The sequence below is a fragment of the Cyprinus carpio genome, chromosome A1 (genome assembly GCF_018340385.1).
Source record: "Cyprinus carpio isolate SPL01 chromosome A1, ASM1834038v1, whole genome shotgun sequence".
NCBI lineage: Eukaryota > Metazoa > Chordata > Actinopteri > Cypriniformes > Cyprinidae > Cyprinus > Cyprinus carpio.
This window is the reverse complement of record NC_056572.1, coordinates 631,973-659,945: the sequence shown is the minus strand read 5'-3', so window position 1 is coordinate 659,945 and position 27,973 is coordinate 631,973. Positions and strand designations below refer to the sequence as shown.

At 35.5% G+C, this 27,973-nt stretch overlaps 1 protein-coding gene and 1 long non-coding RNA gene across 8 annotated transcripts in view; one reads left to right on the top strand and one right to left on the bottom strand.

Moving 5' to 3' along the window:
- The first annotated feature begins 55 nt into the window (after positions 1 to 55).
- LOC109052749 lies at positions 56 to 2,164 on the top strand. Its single transcript, XR_006162634.1, has 3 exons — positions 56 to 365; positions 457 to 593; positions 2,053 to 2,164. It is a non-coding gene; the product is annotated as an uncharacterized LOC109052749 (long non-coding RNA).
- A 4,748-nt stretch (positions 2,165 to 6,912) lies between these two features.
- Positions 6,913 to 27,973, bottom strand: part of LOC109101088 (amyloid-beta A4 precursor protein-binding family B member 2-like) — a 44,814-nt gene continuing 23,753 nt past the window's right edge. For 2 of the 7 annotated variants that reach the window (XM_042776117.1, XM_042776424.1), the window contains 15 exons: positions 24,261 to 24,478; positions 23,948 to 24,139; positions 22,489 to 22,563; positions 22,168 to 22,221; positions 21,228 to 21,313; positions 21,066 to 21,126; positions 18,295 to 18,441; positions 17,027 to 17,154; positions 13,795 to 13,800; positions 12,835 to 12,949; positions 12,518 to 12,605; positions 11,931 to 12,014; positions 10,464 to 10,579; positions 10,138 to 10,317; positions 6,913 to 8,817 (listed from right to left, as the gene is read on the bottom strand). In XM_042776117.1, the coding sequence (XP_042632051.1) occupies positions 8,647 to 8,817; positions 10,138 to 10,317; positions 10,464 to 10,579; positions 11,931 to 12,014; positions 12,518 to 12,605; positions 12,835 to 12,949; positions 13,795 to 13,800; positions 17,027 to 17,154; positions 18,295 to 18,441; positions 21,066 to 21,126; positions 21,228 to 21,313; positions 22,168 to 22,221; positions 22,489 to 22,563; positions 23,948 to 24,139; positions 24,261 to 24,478 (1,721 nt within the window). In that variant the 3' untranslated portion in view covers positions 6,913 to 8,646. Of the gene's footprint in view, positions 8,818 to 10,137; positions 10,318 to 10,463; positions 10,580 to 11,930; positions 12,015 to 12,517; positions 12,606 to 12,834; positions 12,950 to 13,794; positions 13,801 to 14,968; positions 15,365 to 17,026; positions 17,155 to 18,294; positions 18,442 to 21,065; positions 21,127 to 21,227; positions 21,314 to 22,167; positions 22,222 to 22,488; positions 22,564 to 23,947; positions 24,140 to 24,260; positions 24,479 to 27,973 lie in introns of those variants that run through there. The other 5 variants (XM_042776166.1, XM_042776228.1, XM_042776296.1 and 2 more) reach the window with 5 other exon arrangements.

The window sequence follows — 27,973 nt, the reverse complement described above, 5'->3', positions numbered from 1 at the left end:
ATCCTGAATGCTGATTATTTTCATTTTAAAATTGACGGGATTCATTTAAATAAAAAATATTTTCTATTTAAAGTCAGTTCACATTCATTTTTAAAATTCAGAAAGCAAGTCTGAGTTGGAATCCAGCTATTTTTATGTTGTAACTCTCACACATCAGTTTTGCTGTCGGGTATTTTAGGAGTATATGGCTGAGTTTTTTGCTTCCCATTTTAACTCTTCATATTACGCTGTTGTATTACAACTATCTACTGCAGTATAGCATTGAACATTGGTCACAACATCAGTGTGTCTCTCCTTCCATCACAGACCAAGATCTACTGGAGGAGATCCTGAGTGACAGCTGCTTTTACTGTTCTCAGCAAATGGTGGGTCTGTTATGACTGACATCTGCCTTTTTATCTTGATATCATTATTGATTTTGATGTGTTTGATGAGTGAGCTTGGGTGTATGTTCAGCCAGATGATCTTATGGCTCTTGTGGTGGTCATACTCTATGACCTCCTGGACAGGAAGTTCCAGCCCAGAGAACCAATTAAAAGAGCAGAAGAGGGACTTATAAAGGAAGTCGGACAGGTGGAGGACAGTCTTTGTAGGTCAGTATGAGCAGGTCTGCCCTGTGAAAAGTCATTCAGCTTTTTTAAGTTAGACCCGATGTTCTGTGAAACCCTGGACACCTGAGGAAAATGTACCCTCTAGAGTTTTAGAAATGATCTCAACAATGTCTCAGATTGCCCAAAAGATTTCAATGGAAGCCCGTTTTTGCTTCAGAGTTTAAGAAAAAAAAAAATGTGTATTTGCTACATTGCTACTTTATTTCCCTTTTTACCTATCATATAACAGGAACAGAATTTCTATAGATTAAAACTCACACTCTTTCAAAGTGAGAATGAGAAAACAATATCTACCTCTTTACTGAACTTATTTTTTATCCATTTATTCATGTCTCTCTCTCTACAGTACAAAAATAATTTACTTATTCATAATTCATAACAATTACAAATAATAAATGAAAAATTGTGTCTTTTTTCAGTACAAAAAAAAACTAAATTAATGGAGACAATATAATAAATATTTCTTGGTAATCATAGTTTATTTATTAATATAATTTCTGCATCAGCCTCATTAGTTAATTTTTTTTGTGAGGAAAAGTCCAAATTACTGATCAAGAAGATAGATAGATAGATAGATAGATAGATAGATAGATAGATAGATAGATAGATAGATAGATAGATAGATAGATAGATAGATAGATAGATTTTAAAGAAATGTATACTTCTATTCAACAAAGATGCATTAAACTGATGAAAAGTGATTTATAATGTTACAGATTTAAATTTTAAATAAATGCTCTTATGTGAAAGAAAAACTTTATTCATCAAGTATTCAGAATATTTCCATATATATATATCTTCACCAAATGATGACAAAAGGCTTGAGTAATGGCTGCTAAAAATTCATCACTATCACAGGCATTTTAAAATATATTAAAATAGAAAAGTTGTTTGAAATTGTAATAATATTTCACAATATTACTGTTTTATTGTATTTTTGATCAAATAAATGCAGCAAAGTTATTACTGACCCCACATTTTTTAATGGTATAAAATGTATTTCTTTAGAAATCATTCATTGACTAATGCACATCTTCTGAGTTATAATGACTATAATAACTTGGTTAATTTCAGTTCGTAAGGTGAAAGCTGTGGTGTACTGCACAAACTCAGTGTATCCAGAGGAGAATGAACGACTCGTGAAGACAGCGCTTGAGAACGCAGATAGCAAAGCAAAACACACACACACACACACACACACACACTGTCCAAGCATTAAGTCTTTCCTGTCACACGCCACTAACTGTAAGGATTTAAAGTTGCTGTATCCATGGAAACAGCAGTTAATCCACACAAAAGCAAGTGGGGGAAGGATTATGTGAATGTTTAAGTTATGAGAAAATGGATATGGATTGAATTTACAACACAAAGCATCTCTCTCTCTCTCTCTCTCTCTCTCTCTCTCTCTCTCTCTCTCTCTCTCGCTCCATATTTTTCTCAGGCTGGTCGGTCCAGGATGGGACGATGAGGAAGAGAAGTTTTTCAGAACTCAGGCAGCTGACGTCACAAATGGCTGTTTCTTCTGTGTGATGAAAAGAGAAGTGAGAAAGAAGGCAAGAGAGAAAATCAAATGATTTGTAAATGTAACGCATATAAAGGGACTTATACAGACATGATGACATGCTGGGATTCATATGCTGTGTCTGTATCTAAACAAGCGTGAAGGAAAGTGTCTGTGCAAGTAGAGTTGATGAGAGAGCTCACATACACACACACACACACACACACACACACACACACTGCTCTCATGCAGAGCTTGATGCATTGCTGTCCTAAATACTGGCAGTGTAGCTCCGGTTCACACTAAATAATGAACACACGTGTCTGATCACATTAGCATCCACACAAGACCACACACAGCAAGAGAAACAAGGCTGTTGCTTCTTTAGTGTGTGAAAGCTTGCCTTTGCACTTTATACAGCATATAGACTGGGTTAGCTGTCACTTTTGTACTGCAATGAATAGTTGCATATGTTTGTTGTTGTTGTTTTTATTATTTCATTTAAATAATAATTAAATTGAACATTGGTCCCAAAAGCTTTCATTATCACAATCTGCCAATTAATCATTGATAGTAAAACAACTGTAAAACGCTAAATTAATAAATAAAAATAGTTAAATTATATAATTTTTAGGTCAGTAAGATTTTTTAAATTAATACTTTTATTTGGCAAAGATGCATTAAATTAATCAAAAGTGACAGTAAAACATTTACAAAGATTTATATTTCAAATAAAATGTTTTTTTTTTTTCCTTACTTTCTATTAACCAAAGAATCTTCCAAAAAATGTATCAGGCTTTCCACAAAATTATTAAGCAGCACAATTCAGCATATTAGAAACATTTCTGAAGGATCATGTGACACTGAAGACTGGAGTAATGATGCTGAAAATTCAGCTTTGATCACAGAATTAAATTACATTTGACAAGTTATTTCACTATATATACACGTAATATATATATATATATATATATATATATATATATATATATATATATATATATATATATATATATATATATACAAATAAATGCAGCCTTAGTGAGCATGAGCAAGGTCTTACCATTTCCAAACTTTTTAATTGGTAATGTATTAAAAATAAATAGCCATTAAGAGTTTGGTTAACAACTTTTCGTTTAAAATCCACCTTCATTTTAAAGTTGTGTAAAATCAGCCAGTCAGATCAGAGCTTGCCAGGACTTTCCAGGTTTGTGAGCAGAATGCAGCAGATGGTCAGTGAATGGACTGTCAGCAGATTGTGGAAGTGCCGTCAGTGTCTGAGACTACTGAGATAAAACCTTTGTGACAACTAGCCCCAGTCTCCCTATATGTAATATTCCACTATGCATATGTGACCCTGGACCACAAAACCAGTCTTAAGTCGTTGGGGTATATTTTTAGCAATAACCAAAAAAACATTGCATGGGTCAAAATTATCGATTTTTTTATGCCAAAAATCATTAGGATATTAAGTAAAGATCATGTTCCAAGAAGATATTTTGTAAATTTCTTACCGTAAATATATCAAAACTTAATTTCTGTTTAGTTATATGCATTGCTAAGAATTCATTTGGAAAATTCAAAGGGGATTTTCTCAGTATTTAGATTTTTTTGCACCCTCAGATTCCAGATATTCAAATAGTTGTATCTCGGCTAAATATTATCCTAAATCCATACATTAATGGAAAGCTTATTTATTCAGCATTCATGTGATGTATAAATCTCAATTTTGAAAAATTTACACTTAAGACTGGTTTTGCGGTCCAGGGTCACATTTGTGTGTCTGTTTTCTTTCTAACAGCAGAGCTAGAAACAGTGCAGGATATTTTAGCACGAGCTAAAATATCAGTTGGAGACTTTCAGCTGACAGTGTGCTTCCCGATACAGTCAGCCAGTGAGCAGTCACTTCAAAACACACTTTTAGTGTCCTGAATGATGGTGCCACAATCACACTAGATTGCACTTCAAGTCAAAAATCAACAGTTATGGATGCCACACCCAGCACTACAAATCATTCCAGTGTTCTAGACCAATCCTCCAACAATATAAACCAGTCTTCCGTTGTACAAAAGAAGCACCCAAAAGGTCATAAGCCTCGAGCTAAAGTTGCTAAGCAATCCAGGAGAAAAAAGTCAAAGTCCTGAACTCGTAAGGAACGTCAGAGCAGGTCTCGACCTCCACGCAAGAGCCTCCTGCACCTTCGGCCTCAACACCATTACCTCCATGAAACCAGCTCCACCTCAGAACAAACCCCTGCCATCAGAACCCCGGGGTCACCGCACAGATCCAGACATTTGTCTCAACGAGAGTCTGTTAAACCAAAAAAGGACATCAAATCAGAAGCCTTTAAGGAAGACAGGGAGGAAATCCGGTCAAGAGAGCCGAGTCTCCCTCCCATTTATCTGCTCTAACCACATTTCTATCTCATTTAATTGAAACAATATTTTGTTTCTTCATTTTTTTTATAAGGATGTTTGTGTCATTTAACATATTTAAGGTTTGCATCATATGCTGAGTTTGCATTTCACTGTTTTTATTAATTTTGAGGAATACTTTTGACGCAACTTAACCAAAATGTCATAATTCAATCTTCTGGTGAAACAACATCTCTGATGACAAATGTTGGACTTCTCCCAACGTTTGATCTGGTTAAACCTTAGCCCTTTCTTATATCCGACTGTAAATATATCAGCCTGTCTGCCTCCATTATCCAACTAACAACCAATGAGTAGAACCAAGTCTCCACCCTACATTTTTCTGATAATCATAAATATAATAATAAGTCAGAATATGGAAGAAAATAGCTTTCATTGTGACTTTAGTAATTATGTCACTAAAGCTTTATTGGCCCAAATATATTGTAAACTATGAATATCCAATGTGTACAATTTGACTAGTACAAAACGTACGATTTTTAGAGAAATGCAAAGCATGAAGGTCCACCCCCCAAAGCAGATCATACAATTTCACCACAATTTGAAAATTTCAAATACATTCAATAGCTAATTAGGCCATTTCTTTCTAACAGTAGACTATATTTTATGAAATCAAGTAACAGCCAGAAACACTTTATGTATTTTGTGATATGCCATTTATTTTCACAACATTTTACATTTATATGGTGTACAAATTAGTGTAGAGCAGAGAAAGCCAACGTTTCCACATAAACGTGTGTTTGAGTGTATTTCACCAGTAGTGTTAATTCTTAGCTTGTTAATCCTTGTGATGAGATTTCCCCTGATAATCGTCCATCAGAGTGATTCACCATGCTAGAACACTAGAGTCAAACACACTACTCTTGGCTAACATGAGAATGATGATTCTACGCTGAATTATTGTACTGGACTACATTACCCATAAGCCTCCTCCCTCTTTCCGGTTTTGCGCTTCACAGCTGACTTTGCCAGTTGCCACTGAATTCATTTTGAAACATTAAGTGTGAAAAAAAATCCCCCCAAAAATAATTCAAAAGAAAACAGTGAGTTGTAGAAGACCCAACATCACAGAGTGAAATTCACATGGAAAAAAAACCCATCATGCACTTCTTCAAAACTGCAACAGAGATAATAAGAGGGGGAGACTGAAGGGGTGCAGTACACAGGCAGATTGATTTGCATCAGGTCATATTAACATCTCTTTACAGATGACACTTATTTCACCATCTCAAACTCTGATAATCTGCAGGGTGCAAGCGGAGGCCTTGTGTGGTCTGGATACAGGAGTAATGGTTATAGTTGAGCTAGCTAAACTTCTACATACTGCCCAAACAAATGTGCTCTAATTTTGGTAAAAATCTGATTGGAACAGTCTTGATGAATGTGTCTGTTGAGGAAATTTGTTTAAATTGACATTTTGGAACATACACTAAATTACCAAATGGATGTCTAATGTATTATAAATCATACAAATCATTAATAGGACATGATAAACATCCTTACTTTTTTTGTTTTATGCTAAAAATGTTTCAATGCAAGGCTTTTTAATTGTTTTGCTATTTTAAATATGCATTATTAGCCATGTCTTTTAGTGTCTCACGCATAGCACCATGTTTTTAAAATGCCTCAAGCTATAATTGATGGACTTTACACAGTTATTGAACCAAACTGAATCAACAATTAACTGATTTCAACATAATAATCACTATTATCTTTTTAGAGCTGCTTTAATTTTAAAGCTGCTTTGAAACAATCTGTATTGCATAAAGTGCTATATAAATAAAACTCTTAAAATGTGTCTTGAGAGCCTACGTTTGATGCCACATTTTTTTTAATATATCAAGTTAACACTTTTAAAAATATTACGATACCCAACGCTGTGCACCATGTTTTTAAAAAGCATTAAGGGTTTTGAGATTTCTCAAAGACCACATTTTTGAGTGAAGGGTCCAAAAGGAGATTGTTTGATTTTATGCACCTGTTATAACGAAATAGTCAAATAGTCACATACTTTTGGTCATATAGCGCATATTAGCCTATATTTATGTCAAATGTTGGTTTGGGCAGAATGTAAAGGTCCTACAAGGCCTTTCAAATGTTATGTTACGATGGCAGTCAGCGTCTGAGATACACAGCTCTTTGAGGGTCACCAGAGTAACTGTACAGTGATTTGAATTGATATTTCTTGTTTGATTTGTTGTTCAATACAGGGCAAAGAAAGTCTAAACATATGATACATCACAATGAAACCAGTATATACCGATATAAAATAGAATAAATAAAATAAAAAATATCATTTCTGTTAACAACACATTTTCTCCTCAAATAAACTCACGAAATACAAGCAAATCAATCTTTCTTTTCACATCTCAAATCTTCCTCAGCACTAAAAGAATGCATAGATAGACACTTAAAGTTCACATCTCCTCCCCTAGAGCTAGCTCTCCTAAAAAGGACCATAAAATAAATTTGTATTCACAATTTCTACCATCTTTCACTCTTCTTCTTTTCTTTGTTTTATCAGTTGGTTTATCTACAACACATACATGATTTTTTTACAGTATGGCCAGAATAAACGGGATCACAAGACATGCCAAGGCAAGTATGACCAAAATAAACAGAAACAAAATAAAAGTATCTGAAATTCGAAAAATAAAGCATTATGATAAGATGTTTGCTATATATAGATACTATATGTACACACATAAGTGACTCGTCAAAACCCTTGTGAACGAAAGGGTAAGTCTAGGACTACAGGTGGCACGCCAGAGTACAGCAAGACCACATAGGTGCGTGCAGGTCAAAGCACAACCAGGACACGTGGAGCCACTAATGGCATCCAAACGTGATGGATGGATGCTGGAACAGAAATAGCTTTTATAGACATTAGAGTTTTTCACTAACTTGGATGTGCTGCAGATAGTTCCTATTAGTCAGGTATTTTTGACTTTCAGTCACTGGAGAGCCTCTGGAGAAAGCACGCACTACGCTGGGGTTCAAAGCAGAATTGACACGATTGAACTGTCTGACTAGGCAAAGTTATTCCCGCCTCCTGTATTTCGCTCTATGAGTAATTCAGTTCTCTTCCACAAAATTCTCTCTTTCAAAAAAAAAAAAGGCAATTTCACTTTGGAAATATAAAAAGAACATTCATACTTTACATCTACACACTGAACAGGTTGTGTCCTTCCAGCTGTGTTAATGCAGAGCAAGTCTATGGGGTGTCTGTTGTTCGTTTCATATTGGCATCTTTTCCAAGCCTCCTCATCAACTTCAGGTGAAGATGAACGTGTCAGCAGAGCTTCTTGAAGATGACACAATCATTTGTTAATCTCAAAAAATTGGAATTTCCTTCTTGGAAAAGTGCAAAGGAACATCACTTGAAGTCGAATTCCAACTTGCGCACTGCATAGTGCCATTTATTATCCGTTGCTAGAAGACTTCATAGTTGACGCTGAACAAATGCACTGCTAATGTAGTGTTGTTTCATTGCCTTATGTTACCACACCTTTACACCTCATCTTCTGAGCACTGAACATTGGAGCACCTTGGTCAGAAGATATCAAGTAGGAATATCCGTCATCCACCCATTCTTCAATCAGGATAATAAAGAACGCAACAAAAAAATAGCTTTTATGACACTTATGAACATCCTTTAGCAAATGAAGCAGCATCAAGCTCCTCTACACACCTGCACATGCAACAGTTATGAAGAAGCTCTGTTGAGTGTAGCAGCCGTGTTTGTTCTTGTTGAATTACACAAATCTCTTTGAGCAGGCTTTGTCCAGATAGTGTTGTTATTACAGATGGGCGGAGCCTGTTAGTTTCAGTCATGCTGGAGTTGCGTGGCTTCCCATGCAGATATACGCATGACCGACATACTGGAGACGGAAGAGAGAGGCTTGTAGATAGTGGACTAGGTGTGTGTGAGTGTGTTTTCTTGGCATCAGCTCATTTCATAATTACTTGTAGTGTTTCTTTCAGATTTTCAAACCGTTTTCGAGTTCTTCATCTCCATCACATGACTGGACAGGTATGTACAGGACATTCTGATAGTTATAAGCATGCAGAGCGTGACGGTGAGTGCTCGTGTGTCAGATCACTGGTTGAGCTCAGTGACCGGTCTCTTCTGTTTGATCGTGTCGATGAGGGACAGAACTCCACGTTTGACGCTGGTGGAGACACGGCGTGTGACTGAATCAGCAGGGGGTGCCTGTGAGCAGGCTTTCTGAGACGGAGGGCGTGCCACCAAACACTTCTGATACCTCAACTGCAGAGACAAAGAAGAAAACAAAAAGTAGTGAGGGAATGAATTCATGTGTTGCATTTAATGAAACGGGCTCGGTCGGATAAGATCTTATTTTAAACTTGAACATGAAATATGAAACTTTAAATTATGAAATAAAACTTTCAATAGAATGGACGAGACTTAACGTTGGGTTGTTGTTTGGACACTACAGCTGTGATACTGATCTAATATATGGTCTTGACTAAGGGTAGGTGATAAATCAGGTATTTGCAATGATTAAGCAACATTGTGACTATTACAATGATTTTAATGTTTTCTGGCCATCAAGTTTTGTTCATGGATGTGTCTGTGTGGAATTTTTTTAAATATACAGAGTACAGTGTATTTGTATAAATGCAATTTATTTCTGTGATGGCAAAGTTGAATTTTCAGCATCTATTTCCAGCCTTCCATTCTTCAGAAATCATTCTAATATGCAGATTTTCTGTTCAAGAAACATTTCTTATTATTATCGTGTGTAGAAAGCTGAAAGCTGCTTAATATTTTTGTGGAAATTTTTTTTTTGCATGTATCTTAATTTATTTAAATAAGAAACCTTTTGTAACATTATAAATGTCTTTACTGTCACTTTTGATTTAATGCATACTCCCCGAATAAAATTAATTTATTTAAAAAATTCTTACTGACCGCAAACTATACATATACAGGTATGGAAAAAATTAAGAGAGCACTTAAAAATTCCAAGTTTCTCTGGATTTATGATTTATAGTCATGTGCTTTTTTTTTTATACTATAAAAAACACATAACACATCTCCCAAAAATATAGAACATTTTTCATAAAAAAATGACAATTGGTCAAAATAACAAAAAAGATGCCATGTTTATATTAATTTTTAGACAACACAATACCAATGTTTTAATTTGAGAAGAGTTAAGAAATCAATATTTGGTGCAATAACCCTGATTTTCAATCACAACAAATGAAAACATTTGTTATTTTGACCAATTGTCATTTCCAGGGGAAATAAATGCTCTAAATTTCATTTTTTTTTTTTTAAATAAATGTTATCAGATCTTTATAGTATAAAACAAATTAACATTTTACTCAAACCCATACCTAGTTATCGAGTAAATCCAGAGAAACTGAGAATTTTCAAGTGGTCTCTTAATTTTTTCCATAGCTGTACATATATTCAATAGGCTGAACATTTCTAAGATATAATTTTTGTAGCTATATTGCCCAACTCTGGCCATGACATTGATTTGGTTTAATTATAAAGCTATAGTGCCCATTTACATATGATATGGTGGAAAACCATTTTTCTGGTGTTATAACTCACCATGCACGCTGCCTGAACAGCTTCTGACACACTGCCAGCATTGGGATCACACCAAAACACATGACACTCAAAGTGCTGGTTCCCAGAGTCCATGATGAACGCGAATGAATGCACATCTCTTCCAACTCCCATGAATGACAAAAAACGCACACGACACTCCACTAGGACCTCCTCTTCCTCCTAATATAGGTTGTGAAACCGAGAATCATACATGAGTCAATATTTCAAAGATCTACAGTACTACATAAACACAAGAAGTTGTACTTTAGTAAAACTATTTTGGCAGTATGTTATTGAGTTTAACAGATGAAAGGATGTGTATTTGCCTTTTCTTTGATGACTGTGACTGTTGCATCTGCCACATTCAGTTTCACAGGAATCCAGTCTTCTCGGATTGATGATGTCATCAAACTGTCTATTGCACCGTTGAGAATGTCCATGCCTAGAAAACAGTGACATCTGACCTTTTAATAGCATGTATGGATCCAAGAAAAGCTATGTGAACCCTTTGGCTTTATCTGGATTTCAACATGAACTAGCCATAAAATTTGATCTTATCTTCAGCTAAGTCACATCAGTAGACAAAGGCACTCTGCTTAAATGTAGGGTGGAAGTGTGCTCTCCAAAAGCTTACGGGAGTCGGGAGTCATCTAACCTGGAGTCCAATCAATGAGACAAGACTGGAGGTCAGACTCACCCTGCCCTATAAAACAACAATTGCAATGTTTGCTATTCACAAGACGCTTTGTCTGATGTCAACCATCCAAAAAAAGGGCTCTCCAAACAAAGTATTTTTGACTTACATAAAGCTGGAAAGGGATACAAAGCTTGATCTCAAGAGAGCAATGCACGCAAGACATCTCAATAATATCACTGAACTAAAAGTGCCAAATGTCTGACAGTTGTGCACGGCTGATTTGGTGGAAGATCAGCCAGCTATTAAATAAAGATTTACATACTTTTTCATGAATGTTTACATTGTTTTTTAATAAAAACAAAAAGGCATTCTTTTTTAGTTCAAGCAGATTGTGTTTGTCTTTTGTTAAAGATAAGATGAAATTTTATGACCAATTTATTTAGAAATCCAGAATTCGGAGAGGATTGTAAATGTGAAGAAAAGTATGCATATATGCATATCATATTATTAACTGTTTCTCTGCCATCGACTGAATTTTTTGTCTTTCCGTGTTTTGGCTGTTATATGGCAGGAGGTGCTATTACATATCTTCTGATCAAAGCACAGTGAAGAAACAGCAGAAACAAGTGATTGGTATGTTAAATCACATGCATATGTAAAAATAACGCAATCATCAAACAGCATATAAATCAAAACTGCCTAATGTTACTGAATGAAATGTCAGGAAGTGCTATAGGACTGTGAAGCTTTGGATGTGTTGATGGAAGCAATCAACTCTATCTATGTTTTGATCATCGTTCTGAATCCAATCTGTACGTAGTCTTTGACAAAAACATGTTTTTCTAACCTTTTTGTTCAAAATGTTGCTTTTTTTAATGAAACATACCCACATTCAAGTGTTGATTAAAAAAAATCCATTAAGCAGAGGCTCTGTTCTTTCTTTCAACATGTTAATGTTCAGATATTCATAAAACTAAATATTCTGGGGGCCATGAAAATTTTGTTAAAATGATCAAAAATACTGGCAGAGGCTGGAAACTTAAAAAAAAAAAAACTTGGCTGGGAAGGAGTTAAGAAAAGCAGAGAGGAGTAGATAGGAGAAAAAGAGAGAGCACATGAAAATAGTGAAATACTACAAATGAGTGTGATTGCTCACCTATAGGTCTAGCAACTGGCATCATACCAACGTATAACACCTGGAACTTCTGCACCAGTTCAGTCTTTGGTGTGGGGAACTCTGCTAAGGGTAACAGACAGCACACACATTAACACATACCAACTACTCAACAAAGAAGAAATACACATATGTAACCCTGGACCACAAAATCAATCATAAAGGTAAATTTTTTGAAATTGAGATTTATAAATATATTTGAAAAATAGCTTTCAACCTATCCACTGATTTATAGTATATTACAATATGACAATATTTTGCCGAGATACAATCTCCAATATGACGGTGCAAAAAAATCTAAATATTGAGAAAATTGCCTTTAAAGTTGTCCAAATGAAGTTCTTAGCAATGCATATTATTAATCAGAAATTAAGTTTTAATATATATACAGTAGGAAATTTACAAAAAATCTATATGGAACATGATCTTTACTAAACATCCTAATGATTTTTGGCTTAAAAGAAAAATCAATAATTTTGACCCATACAATGTATTTTTGCTACAAATAAACACCAACGAATAAAGAAATCCTTCATTATCAAAGTACACATATAAGTATGCTGTGTTACCTTGTAGCGGGACATCGAGCCCAGAGTGTGTTCTGTCCTGTAGAGATCCTCCAGCCATAGCTTTGGCATTCTTGCGCTCTGCCATGATCTATTACACAGAAATCGAACTCATTAAACTCGCTGCCCTAAATCAGCAGCCTAATCAGAACGTGAACCCAGTTTCTTCCTTCTCAGCTGTGTTCTATCCTTACACACAGACTTAAGACTATTAGTGGTTTGCTCTGCAATCTAATATAATTTTTGCGTTTAACTGTTTTGAATGGGCCATTGAGGATAATTTTGTGTTGGATGTTGTTTGTGTAGCGTGTAGTTCTCACCCTGGAGCAGATTTCGTGCAGACTGGTGGCGATGGCTTTGGCAGGGGTGTCACAGCGGAACACATGACATTTTAATATCCGGGTGTCCTTATCTCGCGCTACATATGCAAAATCCCTGTTTGCACACAATTAAAATGAAACAAGTTTAAACTTATATGTAAACAGCTGTTTAAAATCAAGATGAAACACTGTTTACTACCCATTTAATTCACATAATCTGTCATTTTTCCAAAAAGTATAATTAAGTGTGAAAAAAAAAAGCAGGGTGTCACTTTAATTTGTCCATAGGGAAATGATTGGACCCCAAAAAGTTACATACCAGAATGGAGCCAAGTCGAGAGGTGAAAGGAGTTATTTTCGTTTTATGAAATAAATATGTACACAAATATATTTTATTTGGAAAAAAGTGGACAATAAGACCTCAATAAGGAATGTGCATTTTTTCAAAGTAAATAGAGTCCACTTTGATTTCATGTTAACTTTAAGCAAATTTTTTAATTTCTTTAATAAAAACAACCATATTTCATCAATAAACAATGCAGATGAACAGACACATGATTATAAACAAAAAGAGTTGTTAATGTGAGTTTGTGTGTATTTCTCTGTTTGTGCATATGCAAAGAACTGCCCTAAAATACCTGATGGATGATGTGCCCTTTAGTTTAACAGAGACAGGCAATTTAAAAAACACTTACTTAAATAAACACACCCACAATTCAGGCAAACTAAAATTTTTGTAAAATATAACCATGGATAAAATGCACACACATCACCTACTATATGCAGGTGCACGTGGCTATCTAAGATGAATGAGTGTCTCTAAACTTACACATTCAGCTGTATTACACACATTCTTTATCATTTCCGCTAAAAATAAACTATTATGAACAAAATGTCCAGGAAGAGTCTACAACCAGGCAATGATGAGAATACAAGTAATAACAGGGTAAATCAATTTACCTCTCTCTGAGTCCCGGAAAGCAGTCAAGTAAAAGATAAAAAAAAAAAACATTATGAGAAAATAAACACAATGAAGCCCATTAATGAAACAAGCGAAACAAATATCTGCATAAATCATTCACAAGACCTTTTTAACATAAAACTGTCGCACTCAATTCTGTTTAAACTATATGTTCTGCTTGTATTTCATGAAAGGGTGTTGCAGGTATTTCAGAACATGTGCATTACTAATAGACCATAAAATGTAATTGGCAAGATGTGTATCTTAACAACAATGGCTGAAACAAGCTGTGGGGAACTTTTAAGGGTCTTTTCCAAACCCTAATAATAAGTATTTATGAAAGAAAAAGAAAATAAGAGGGAAGAGAGAGAAAACGAGACCAGCAGGTGTGACTAGAGAATTCAGACATTTATCACGATGTATGTGACACCTCAAAACATGCGGCTCTCAGTGTGCAGCCAGTAAGAAACATGAATATGTAACAGTGTGATAATTAGAGATTTAACAGACTGAGAGAGAAAGAGAATAAAACCAGATGAACTCAATGCACTCAATGTCCAGAATGAACCCCAGGCTGGTAAACCTGTTCCATATGGGCCGTTTTACAGCAGCTCAGCAGGATTCAACTGGAAAATGTGCTGGAGGGTCAAGGAGAAACTACAAGGAGGTACAGGGAACAATGCAAAAGGACCGAAAACAGAACCCAGAGGTTCCCCAAAGGAATTAGAAAAAAAGGCATGTGTTCTAGTTTGCATAGATGTGTGGGATGGTATCAGAGGGAAGGCCTGATCTGAGGGAACATGCAAGGAAGTTGCAGTCTCTTTCAAATGTAACCTGTTTAGTGACGTGAACATCTTGCCGTGACCTACTTTAATAACCGAACACACAGTACTCCACAATACGATCCTCACCACAGTAAATGACAACACATACAGTACATCCACAATTCTCTACTGAAATCTCCTCCTCCTCATTCACACCATCTGGAGAAATTCCACCCACTCCACCTTCTAACAGTCCTAGTATTCCTCCTATCTCACTCCAGTACATACTTCAACTGAAAACTACTAAACAACAAATACCATGCTGTAGAAAATATGGCTGTAATTTATTTAAAAATTAGGTGAATTACAGAGTAAACAATGAAAAACAGAAAAAGAGAAAAATACTCACATCTATTGATTAATGTGTTTTCCCCGCTTTAACATTATGCCGTACCCCTCTTCTACAGATTTTCACCTCCTCGTCTCATCCTCTGCTCTGTTAAAAACATGCAGCTCACCTCACTACACTCAATCTCTCTCTTTTTTACCCCCTTCTCATTTTCGCTCTCTCTCTCTTTCCATCCAATCCCAGCGTTCCTTCTACCCTCCCCCTCTCGTTTCGCTTGTCGCTACGGTAACCTCCTCCAGGGTCTTGGGATGAAAATGTTACTGATGGGTTTAGTGGAGCATTAGCATAGGAGGACACAATGATCATATGCAAACACATATGTACACATGCAGACTGCACAATAAATTTAAAAAAGACCCAGCCAAAAGCATGATTCCTGTTTAGAGAACATATGAAGATGGTCAGATGGTCTGCTGGTCAGAATGTGGTACTGCTTACACTCAGTGAGGCAAAACTGTGATTCAGCATCCCTGATGAAGTATGCTGCATTCCACCCCTGCATCATTCACACACACTCACTAACACACAAACCAGTCAGCTCTTCTGGGACTAAAGCAAGAAAGCTCTTTAGTGTGTGAGAGGTTCAAATGCAACTTTTGGATGACCTTACAAACACTCTTCAGATACAGGCAGCCCCATAACTCTGGATTAAACTTTCATTAGCACTTGTCTCTCTATCATCAATCTTTTATTTCTGTCCTCCTTTCACTGAGGTGACTTCTTTAATCCAGAATCATTATATAGTGACCTTTGGCTTGAAGGGGCTGGAGTAGTGTCTCGATATCAGAATACATTAACACAGACACACTAAGTGAATCTCTTGCAGACTGTTATAGATAATGAGCACATAAGGAAAGTCACAGGTGCAGAGATGCTGACGTTTGCAGATCGAAAATCTCTAATTAAAATGAAATGTGAAGAATTCACGTCACATGCTTCATGCAATATTCTACACTCAACAGTCACAATATATTTTTGATGATTTTGCTAGTGATGTAAAATTAAGAAATGTTCTGTGCATAAGATAAACTGTCAGTTTAAACCATTTGCTTTTACCGTCATCACTCAAGAATGTGTACGAAATTGTCTTTTAGTATATTAAAATGTTCTAACAAAAAAATTGTAAATATATAGTAAATACTGCTTTTCTATTAAATACTGATATTTATTACTATGTATTTTTATATTGGTGCATATACATGAAAATAAATATCATTATTCCTTCATAATGATTATTTAATGGAAAAACAGCGAGGAAAACATCTCTTGATGATTTATACTCTAAGTTCTTGCATTTTTGTCCATTTAAAGGGGTTATATGATGCTGCTAAAAAGAACATTATTTTGTGTATTTGGTGTAATGAAATGTGTTTATGCGGTTTAAGGTTAAAAAAACACATTATTTTCCACATACTGTACATTATTGTTTCTCCTCTATGCCCCGCCTTCTGAAATGCATCAATTTTCACAAGGCTCGTCTCTCTGAAAAGCGAGGTGTGCCCTGATTGGCTTATATATGGAGATATAATTATTATTTTTTATTTGATAAAAAAGCATTTCCCTTTAGTAAAAAAAAAAAAAGGATTGCAATGTTGAAATGTACATCCATTCAACATCTTTTGTCGGCCAGTTTGGTTTTTGGAAATATTGTTTTTGACTAGGCAGAAACTGCTTAATCTAAAACTGTGCAGCACCAACATTCAGTGGGTCACAGAGATTAAACATTATTAGTGTTGATAGATGACCAGTCAGCCGAACAGGATCAGCACAGTATAAAAATAGCTCCACGTAAATAAAACTCTGATGATGTTTATGGCAGCTGGGAGCTGTAATGTTTTAACTCATATAAAATCCCTTTATGCCCCATCTGTGTGGTTTCCAAAAGAATTCTGGAAACACTTCCAACATTTTCATAAATACAGAGTGAGTTATTAATCATTCAGTTTTGTTCAGTTTATCTCTGTCATTTATTAAACATTTCATAAACCCTTCATCATTTAACATGTTCTCCTTAACTAACCCATAAAAATAAACTTTGCCATGGCAACCAGTGCATACCTTCCATTATCGCGGCCGACGCCCCACACGCGGATGCTTGCGATTGGCTGAGAGTGTAAAACGCTTCGATCCATCGGGTCAACCAGATTCAGCATGTTATTCTCCAGAATGAGGTACATATCCTTCCCCTGGACACACACGCACAACGCAAGAGGACAAGATAAGGGTTTAGTTTCAAAACCTAGTGAGCTTTCTTGCTGTCCATTGCCTTCATAGACAGCTGCCTTCTAAGGCATCACATAATTAGCACTGAATTTTTTAAACTATGTTTTTTGGTACTGAATGAAATGTGTGTATTCATGTAATTTCATGCAACTAGCACAGTACAAACAGAGCACACAGTAGCTCATTAGCTGCTGCTCAACTAAAAGCATGATACTCTAAAAAGCATAAAATGCATGCAAAAAAGCACATGCAAATAACCAGTAAAACAGTCTCTTTTTTTGTATTGAATGAAATGTTTTTGGTATTGAATGAAATGTATTTTATAATCCATGTCATCTCAAACAAAGCGCACTCCAGCTTGACTACTGGTGGATGATACTTGATAAACAAGCTTTTTAAAAATATTGGGTAAAATTGTTAGCTTATTTGTCAACTGTCAACTTGATTGTCAAATTACTGATGCTTTTGAGTATTGAATAAAATATTGTAACATTGCACATATTGCATATTTTCATAGAATTATTCCATGAAGGATAAATGCAATGCTGCCTTAGAATGTGACCAAAGAAAAGGTTTTTTAGAAGCCTTCTGGAATCAGACGCAGGTGCACCTATGATGCCTTAAAAGTCAGGCAACTCGCTGGGTTTTGGAATCAATGTCACGAGCTACTATAAGGTCTAAGGATGCCTGTGCTTGTTTGTGTGTTGAAAGTAATGAATAAATGATCAGACCAGAAAATAAAAGGCAGGAGGAGAACAGAGGCTCTCTTCCTGTATCCTGTCACAACACATTAAACTCTCTTTCTTCCTCTTCCTCTTCTATTCACTTGCTTTTTTCTGCATGAAATTTTCAGCTTTCCCTCTTGTCATTTGATTCTTTCTAGTCTCTTTTATGTTTTATCTCTCCGTTTCTACCTTCCCTTTTTCAAAATGATGTTTAGAAACATTGTGTGTATTTTAGCATAAATAGGTATCATATGTGCCTTCCTGTGTTTAGACTATAGTGCTGGTCTAGCTGGTTGTAAAACTGGTCAAGCAGCACGGGTTCTTGTAAATCTGGTTAGTATGTGTGTGTGAGAGAGATAGGGTGAAGCTGTCTCTCACCTCTCCCCAGATGCCCACTGTGTCTCGTATATCATTCTTGCAGTAGGACAGTTGACGGATGCAGTTGTTAACAGCGACGCTGCTTTTACCCGGAGCCAAATCCTCCTCAGCCATCTCTACCCAGCCGAGAGAGCGCACAGCAAAACACTGTAATAAATAGAAACCCACTGATTAATCACAAACACTGTAACAAATAACTTCAGGGCAACAGCTACACACTATGAAAATGAAGAGCCCCGCAAATATATACGACTTAAGACATAATAATAATAGCTCGCACAAGAACAAGCCCAGTAATATAGTATTGTGTCTATCTATTACATATATTCCATTTTGCCTCATATCCAAAATCCTCCTACTCCTCTATAGTGAGACTACACTGATGAAACACCTCTTAAAATTTTCACATCGCATCTTCTAAGAATAGCTGCTGTTAAAATGAGTGAGAAAGGGAGAGAGTGTTCATACACATACATGATCACTTACACACACACACACACACACACACACACAACTCTTATAACAGGGTGCTGAGATCAAAAAAGAAGACCCCTTTTACTGGAAGAGTTTTTCTTTCATCTTTTACTCTTCACCTCCTCCTTTCTCATCTCCCAGCACTCTGAGAGCAAAATCATCCATCATTCAGTCTCTCTTCTTTTCTGACAATCTGTGACGAGGTGCCTCCATTATAAAAGTGTTTGTGTGTGCGAGAGATTAATAACAGGCAGAATGTTGTCCTGCTCTTTCAGTTTGATTTTAACTGCTGCTGAAAGAACAGATCCTCAAGAGGAAGAGTGTGAAACAAGCAAAGAGGGATGGATGGAGAGAGAGAGAGAGAGAGAGAGACAGAGAGAGAGCACGACTTGGGGGGAAGTGTACATTGAATGCTAACATAAACTGCAGATGAATATTATCTGACAACTCATAAACAGAAATTAAAAATCCAGTAAAAGTTCAACTTGAGCTTACAGTGGGGTTGCTGCATAGTTGTGATGTACAGAGCTACATTCTTCATCTGTATACACTATAGAGGCGAGGTTGAACCACTCAGATTGACAGCTGGTCCACCCAATCAAATGAGACATATAAATTTAGCCTATATTTCCATTGCATATTTTAGTGTTAAAACATGCCTTTGATTTGATATATTAGGCAATATATAGCATAATCTAACTGCAACAGTAAATCGATAAGTAAATAATTCTATGTGATCTACTATGGTTTACTACTGTTTGGTCAAGCTACAAATTAAAAACACAGTGTTTGGTATCCACCTCTACAACACAAGACTATTTTTAAGCATTATGCTTGACAGTCACATTTTCAATTTAGGCTTTTTTTTTTTGACCCATATCTTTGACCTTTTTCTCTTTCAGCTGAAAACCAATAAAGCTGTATTGTATTAGAAAGTATTGTAAAGAAATTAATACTTTAATGACAGTAAGACATTTATAATGTCACAAAAAAACAATAAATGGTGTTCTTTTACACTTTCCATTCAACATATAGTGAAAAAAATATATAACATGGTTCCCACAAAAATATTAAGCAGTAAAACAGTTTTCAACATTGATTGAATAATATGAAATGTTTCTTGAGCAGCAAATTGGCAATGATTTCTAAAGGATCATGAGACACTAAAGACTGAAGTATTGATGCTGAAAATTCAGCTTTGCTAGCACAGAAATACTTAACATCTTTAAAATATATATTAAAATAGAAAAAAAAAATTAAATGGTCACAAACAATATTTCACAATATTACTGTATTATTGTATTTTTTATCAAATAAAGACCATTTTGGTGAGCATAAGAGATGTCAAAAACATTTAAAAATCTGCAGACCTCACACTTTTAAATGGTAGTGTATGTGACACACTGAATAATCAAATATTTGAAGGATTAACTGATTTTTATTGATTTGCTACATATTTTGTGGCACAAATGCATTTGACTATGTATTTATGAGGGTGTTGTTTAGTTTTATGTTAACATCAGGGTCAGCTGCATTAAGGACATATCGTACCTCTCAGATAAAAACATCAGAAATAATAACTACAAACGTGTTTTTCCATCGTCCCCTTTACCACCTCTCCAAGCATGACGTGCATATGCATTTCTTTGAGCAGCCAGCAGATGGCACTGTATATCTAGAATGGATGGAACTCCTGACAGGGCCACTAAATTCCACCAATATACAAAAACCAATAAACTACGTTTGAAATAGTTTGTGTCAATCCTGGTACATTAAAACCATATATTTGTCATGCTTTTTTTTCAGAAAAAAAATCTCACAGAACTAGGGGACATGATAATGTCATGGTGATCAAGATTATAAATTTTGTTAAAATCATTATTTACTCTTTAAAATGACCCAAAATGTATTTTATCCCCACATCTGCTAATGGCAGGTATACTGAATGGCCTATTTTGCATATCCATGCAAAAAAAAAAAAAATTGTTCATATGAGAATGCAAGTTTTTGCTGTTTCCATTGAGGGAAGAAGTGTTAGATAATATAGCAGTCGCAACAACCTTTTATTTAGTAGATGCTTATATGTCTTTGATTTTATTAATTTTGTCTCTTACAACAAGACCTTGACTATCATTCTTATAATCTGACTTAAACCATATAATGTTGCAGTTCCTAAACAAACACCAGCCAATTAGTGTGCAACTCCATTATACAGCATATTGCTTCAGAGCTTGGCGAGTATGAATTTGGATCCTGCCTTCAAGACATGTAGTATGCACAAACTCATGTACTCTCACCTTGGCTTCAGGGTCACTGTTACTGCTGCTGGAATCTTCCTCTTCCACAGGAGCAGGGTTTCTAAACACAGATGCACACACAGTCAGAAGAGATATATACATTTTTTTTATTCTCTCTTTCCTTAATGTGTATTTATTTATTATTTATTCTCTTTCACACACCGTAGTTTGAGGGAGGCGTAGCGGAGAGTTGCGCCTTCAAACTCTTTCAGACTAGGGTCAGGGTTTACTGTAGCCGCCTGTAGATCCTGAAGCAGAGATAAATCAGACTTGCATAAACACAAACATATAGCAAACCCACAGATGTACAGCATGGAGCCAGTGGGTCAAGTGCAAAGATCTGTGTGTATGTGCAGATCACGCCAAACACAGTTACTGCGATGAGTGATTCAACAAACTGAAATGAAAATGATTAACCAGTTTTAAAACAGACACAGTTTGAACCTTTCACATTTTACAAAAAGAATGGATCAAGACAGTGAGAAGAAATGAAGAATGAACAGGAGCTTTCCTGCTCCATGAACTGCAAAAATCATTTTCTTAATCAGTATTAAAATGCATAAATTAATAAATAGTGTAAGCATTTGATTTATCAATGCTTTACTCTCCTCTGCAAGGTTTGTTGTGTATATCAAAATATACTTAAAACAAGATCAATTTCCATGACAAACAAAAATTGCATAATATATTAAGACTAGTTTTCAGCATAATACTAACAAAATTTTGTGAGGTTTATGCTTAAATCAAGAAAAAAAAATTGGCTAATAGGTTAAAAAAATTAAGTTAGTTGGATAAATGTTTTTTGCAGTACAGAGACACAAAAGAACACAAAAACCATGCTCAGTAGAAAGGTTAAAGGTTAAAAGGTGAGGAAGGTATGAAGCAGTACTGGATCTCAGAACACAACTACTCCTGTAGAACTTCAGGTAGACCAACTTCTCAGAATTTTTATTAAAAATAATGCAAAATACATCTGTTAAATATGGGCCAGCCAATGGGCGAAAAATTAATTTTGAACCCAAGTGTTGACAGTGGTCCCCTGAGACATTCTACTGTGTATTTGGCTCTGCAGTTCAATTAGAAAACTGCCTGAGATACTAACCTTCCAGATCTCACTATCAATCTTTCCCACTGCAAAATCACTCCATGGCTGTTTCTGCACCATTATTCAAACACAAACACATAAACAGGGAGGACAAGGTTGAGGGGTCAAGAGTGGGAGGGTGGAGAGAGACAAGACAGGGTTGTTAGATCACTCGATAAGCATGTGTGTGTGTGTGTGTACAGTATCTGTTGGGTGTTTGGTTGGGATTTGATTACATGCAGTATGGATGTTGATATTTCACTCTGAGTTGCAAGAATCAGAGGAAAGCACAAACTGTTTTTCCACTACATTCTGAGAGTAAACAAATGTTACTGTTACCTTGTCCTCTTCCCAATGGCGTGCCTCAAAGTGTCTATCCTTCCCTGGCATTATCTGTAGGGATGAGGACCGAGGCTATACACACACACACACACACACACACACACACACACAAATACATACACAGTTTTAGCTTTATTATGTGTGACCAACTTCTAACTAAATATCACAATATATTTATATTTGTCAATACAATTTACACCACAATTCAAAAATTTGGAGTCAGTAAGATTTTTTTGAAAAGAAACTAGTACTTTTATTCAGGAAGGAAGCATTAAATTGATTAAATGTGAAAGTAAAGAATTGAGCAAAATCAAATATATATAATAAATATAAATAAATATTAACATGGAAAATTTATTTTATACTGTAATATATTTCAATATTATTGTTTAACTGTATTTTTGGTCAAATAAAAGCAGCCTTGGTGTGCATGAGACTTCCTTCAAAAAACAATAAGAAAAAATCTTACTGACCCCAAATTTTTAAATGGTATTTTCACAATATTCCAGTTAAATTTGCTTGAGATTCAACAACAACATGGTTTATAATTTAATAACCATTTGGCAATAATTTTATTTTTGGACATTCCAATAGATTTCAAGTGAAAAAAAAAAAAAAAAAAAAAAAAAACTGTTGATTATTTCCTCTTTTTTGTGGACACAAACCAAACCAAACCAAACAAAACAAAACAAAACAAAACAAAACAAAACAAAACAAAACAAAACAAAACAAAACAAAACAAAGCAAAACAAAACAAAACAAAACAAAAAACAAAACAAAACAAAAAATAAAAAATCAAATAAGTCATGTTACTTACCTAGTAAGATTTAAGAAGTCAACTGAAAAGAACAGACTAACCGAAATCTGGCAAGATGCATGTCTTCTTTTGTTCAGTTATTCAGTAGCATTTTAAGTAGCATTTAACCATTTTAAAACAAACAAAACCATGCCTGGTGCTTTCAACCTTGCTTCATGCTGCAGCAAACAGCATAACTGTAAAGCACACTGAGACTCAAAGGACTAAAAAGTGATTTAAGCCCACTGTTAAGGCCAGGAGCAATTTAAAAGACTCTAGACTTTTCATATTTATTGATATGCATGTTTGTTCAGTTTCATTCATCTAGTAAGGTCTTTCATACATATGATTTGAAAAAATACCTGATAAAAAAATTAAAATTGCTGATAAATTTCGCCCTTCACTAGTCATTGTATCTGGTGGGCGAAAACATTAATTTCCCAAATACAGTCATAGCAATCCATGGAAACTAAAGTACTGTTACATCTGTAATGCCGTTACCATGAATTTTCATGCTTTTATGAACTATAAGTTTGTCTTATCCACTTTATTCTCCACAACCAAATTGTACTCATTGTGAAATCTAAACACCCAGAGAATGGCAGGATGTGACCATAAAGTATTGTCCGTACTGTAAGATGAGACACTGAAAAGACTTACAAAGTAGCAGCTGTTGACGAATCCACAGGAAGGAACATTGCCGTCAGAGGATGAGGAAGAGTTTGAGGACAGGATAGGGGTAGGGTCCAGACATGAAGTAGACGGAATGGGGGCGGGGTCAGACGAGCTGTCAGAAGTGGTGCTGCCTGAACGACTCGATGCTCCGAAAAACACGTCTGCGTGAGACATCGACTAGAGGACAACAAAGAGGTACCGAGCAAATGATTGGTCAATATGGATAAATCAACTGTTGATTTGTTTAAGTTAGTTGTTTATGTCCAGTTAGCGTAACCACATGGTTTCAAAGGGTTACCTCGTGATCTGGAGTGGGCGAGGGTGACAGGGAGCCCAGGGAGTGTTTGCGGCTGGCATGGCTGGGTCCAGTTGGCACCGGATGGCATGGGGCGGGTCTCTCCCACTGTGTGGTGCCCGTAGGAATGTGCCAGTAATAAATCCCAGCCATGTCCGTCATCATCTTCCATCCTGGAGGCAAATCAGGGTCTGTCTGAAATGAGTGCTCACCCCAGATATCTGGAAACACATAAACATAAGGTCAGGCGTGGTCCACACACCCATCAACCAAGATATCCAAGACTCCTACGAGTGTGTGTTATGACCAAAACCTTGTATGACAGCATGAGTAATTTTAAAACACAGTATGTATCAGTATGCAACAGTTCTGGTACTAACCTGAATCTGAACAGCGTTCCAAGAGTGTTGATGTATAGTTTAACAACTAGGGCTGCCCCAGAATAAATATTTTTCTAGTTGACTAATCGCATGTTTATATTAATTTAATTACTTAAATATATATATACAAATATAAATATATTGCCTATTCCACTCTCAAGCTCACACATAAATCTTGCAGCAAAGCACCATCAAGATTTATGATGGTTATGATTATGAATGTGTCGGAAATATCAAGGAGACATTTTAACTATTTAATAAACTAGTGTTGGCTGCAAAGATGAAGTTGACGATGCTCACTTATGAGTACAGTGGATGTGGCTTCAGTGAGAATTGCAGCTTTTATACGGATTACATAATCATCAGAGTTTTTGTTTTTGATTTGAATTTGTTCTTTAGATCTATTTCTCCCATAGTAGCTATACACTCAGTTTCAGTTCATTTTTGTGACACGCTCCAGTTCACAAAGACCGAGATGGCAGAAAGCACATCCTGTTTGTTTTCTTTATTTTACAAAAGCACAATGTTTTGCTCATATTGTGAGTGTATACAAATAAAAGTAGACACTTTACAGTTTCGAACGATGTATTACTCTTATCTGTATGAGCAAAAATTACGGCGTACTGTATGTATATTGGTACTGACAATAATCGTGATATTTAAAAAATGTAATGTTCATAAATAATCCAGCGTCAGCGCCATCTGGTTGACACTCCAACACAGAAGGTGGCGGTATTGTACCTTAACACTGGTTACCACCTATCATAATACAGATGCAGTGTGCAGCTACTACTTCCCCAAAAAATCAATGAATGACAGGCAAAATCGACACTAATTGACACAAAATCGACACTAATACCCATACCCAGTGCTTCCCACAGGTTTGAAATATACTTGCAGTGGTAGCTGCGTGGAAATCCTCCTATTACCCATGGCACAAAAATAGTCTACTACATGTGACAAACAACATTTAATGTGACTTTTAACAATATTTGTATTTTTTTAAATTCATTTTGATATGGATTATGCTGTCTTTAGGGGGATATGAAGCACTTTTGTCCATTTACCACAAAATTCCTCAACTACACCATAGTCGCGTTGCAAAACATCTGGCCTGTATAAGATTTAGTACCACATATGGAAGTGGCACAAATCAGAACTGAAAAGATCAAATTCCATGGGGTTTGTACTGTTCACACTGTCATAAGAAAAACAGATCTGAGTCTCATGTGAGCATAAAAAATGTGCCACATTTGCCTGCAGTGTGAACGCGGCCTGTAGACACCTCAGTCTTTAGGAAGTGGCGATCAACAGTAAGTACTTTTTTGTATGCTTTTGTACAGTGATGGTTACAAACTCTTTCTTGTTTCCTTACACACATATTTGGAATGTGATAGTTTGGCCAGAAAGAGAAAACATAAAATAAAGTTAAAGATGAATTTGACTGCTTGCATTATTTTTGATAGTATTGTTATTGTGAATTCTTTTGGTCACAATAATCATTTAGACCTAGTTAAAATCTGATATTGTGACAGCCCTAGTTCATAGCATTCCAGACCAGAGCATGTGAGCGGTAGTGATAAGTCTACAAATCTAATATTACATAGATCATTTTGACTCTAAATTCTGATCCACATTGAAGCTGAAACATTGCTCCCAACATATGGACATTTCAATCGGCAACAAAATCATTAAAACTGCTGAAGTCTAGATAATGAATCACTTCACCCTTGTGTGTTTCTGTGAGATATGAATGCCCTGTAATACATTAAATAGGTGTTTTGTTTTTTTAACTGGAAGACTATCATACTGTTAAATCACTGTCTCTCTCATGTGAACTTGCTACTTTTCTGTCTGTCCTCGCTCAGCAGCTGGGAATGTTTGTTTCATGTTTCAGATGTTAGTAAGGGCATTATTCACACAATGCAATCTGGGTGAGGAAAACCGCACATATACACACAGTAAACCACAGTCTGTTACTCACACATATGCTGAACAGATTCAAACCAGGAAACACGTCCTCCCCAAAACCATTGAGCCGTAATATTCAGTGTGTGTGTGTGTTTGACTCAACAACTCTAAAGAGATTCTCAGAAGACCTTGTGTCAATCTACATGACACTCCACAAAATGAATAACTAACAACTGAAGAAAAAATTAACTGACACCATGTAATAACTAGCTTGGACACAAATGATAAAATCTTTTCCATATTCTAAGTTAATGTACTGTTGGTTTATAGACTTTCCTACTCATTCTCTTTAAATCCCCTACTGCACAGTATGCAAAAAGCTGTAAGTCAAATGAGACGGATGTCTGAATATTCAGTATTGCATCTGCTAAGATTCTTAAGTATACAGCCAGTGGACACTTTGCATCGCATCATGTCACGGAAGCCTATTAGATTCAAAAAGTTATTAAAAACAATGCCGGAGAGTGTTAAGTGTACATACTAGGTACCTAGACCGTTGTTCCTCATTTGTTGACTTGTTGAAGGTCACACAGGTCAAAGGACAGAGCAAACATGGTGGATAGAGTATGTCTGGGAATCACTCTGTGTAGCCCCACCCACAATGAAATCTCATTGGTCTAAAATCCTGCTCCACATAGCACAAATATTGGCTGTAAATTCACTTTCAGTGTCAATGTAAAAGTAACTTGTGGCTGGAAACCTGTCAGGATAAACACGGTAAAAGGATTCAAGTGAAAAAAATGTCAAATTATGCTGTTTAAATCACCAAGGGCGCAGTCAGATTTACTGTTACTCGTCAAATTTTTGCAGGTGAAATCCAGTCATTTCAGCAGAAATCCACATGTAGATTAAAATATCAACTTGATCATGCAAATTCATCGCATTGACACTTTGGTTTGAAAGTGACTTATGTGAGATGTCCTTCATAAATCGTTACACTATTAACAACAGTTATTTAAAAAACAAATAAAACAAAAAAAAAAAAAAAAACTAAAATAAAATAATTAAAATAAAAAAACCAAATTATATGAGCAAGTATCAAGTTTTTTTTTTTTTTTAATTGAGATACTAGTTTTTATTATTAATTTTAATGTGTTTCCCCCATTTCCGTTTAGGTAATTTTGTGTTTTGTAATTTTTTTTTTTATGCCTTTATAGTTTTTCAAAATTAAACAGTTTTAGTTTATTTTAGTTCAACTAAATGAACCTTGGCAACTAGCTGAAAAAAAATATATATAGATTTTTATTATCTTATTTCAGTTAATATTAATAATATAATTTTTTTTTAAGTAACAAATGTTTATGAATTTAGCTAACTATAACAACAGTGTGAGTTACTTGTTCAGGCAGAAAGCACGAGTTGAGT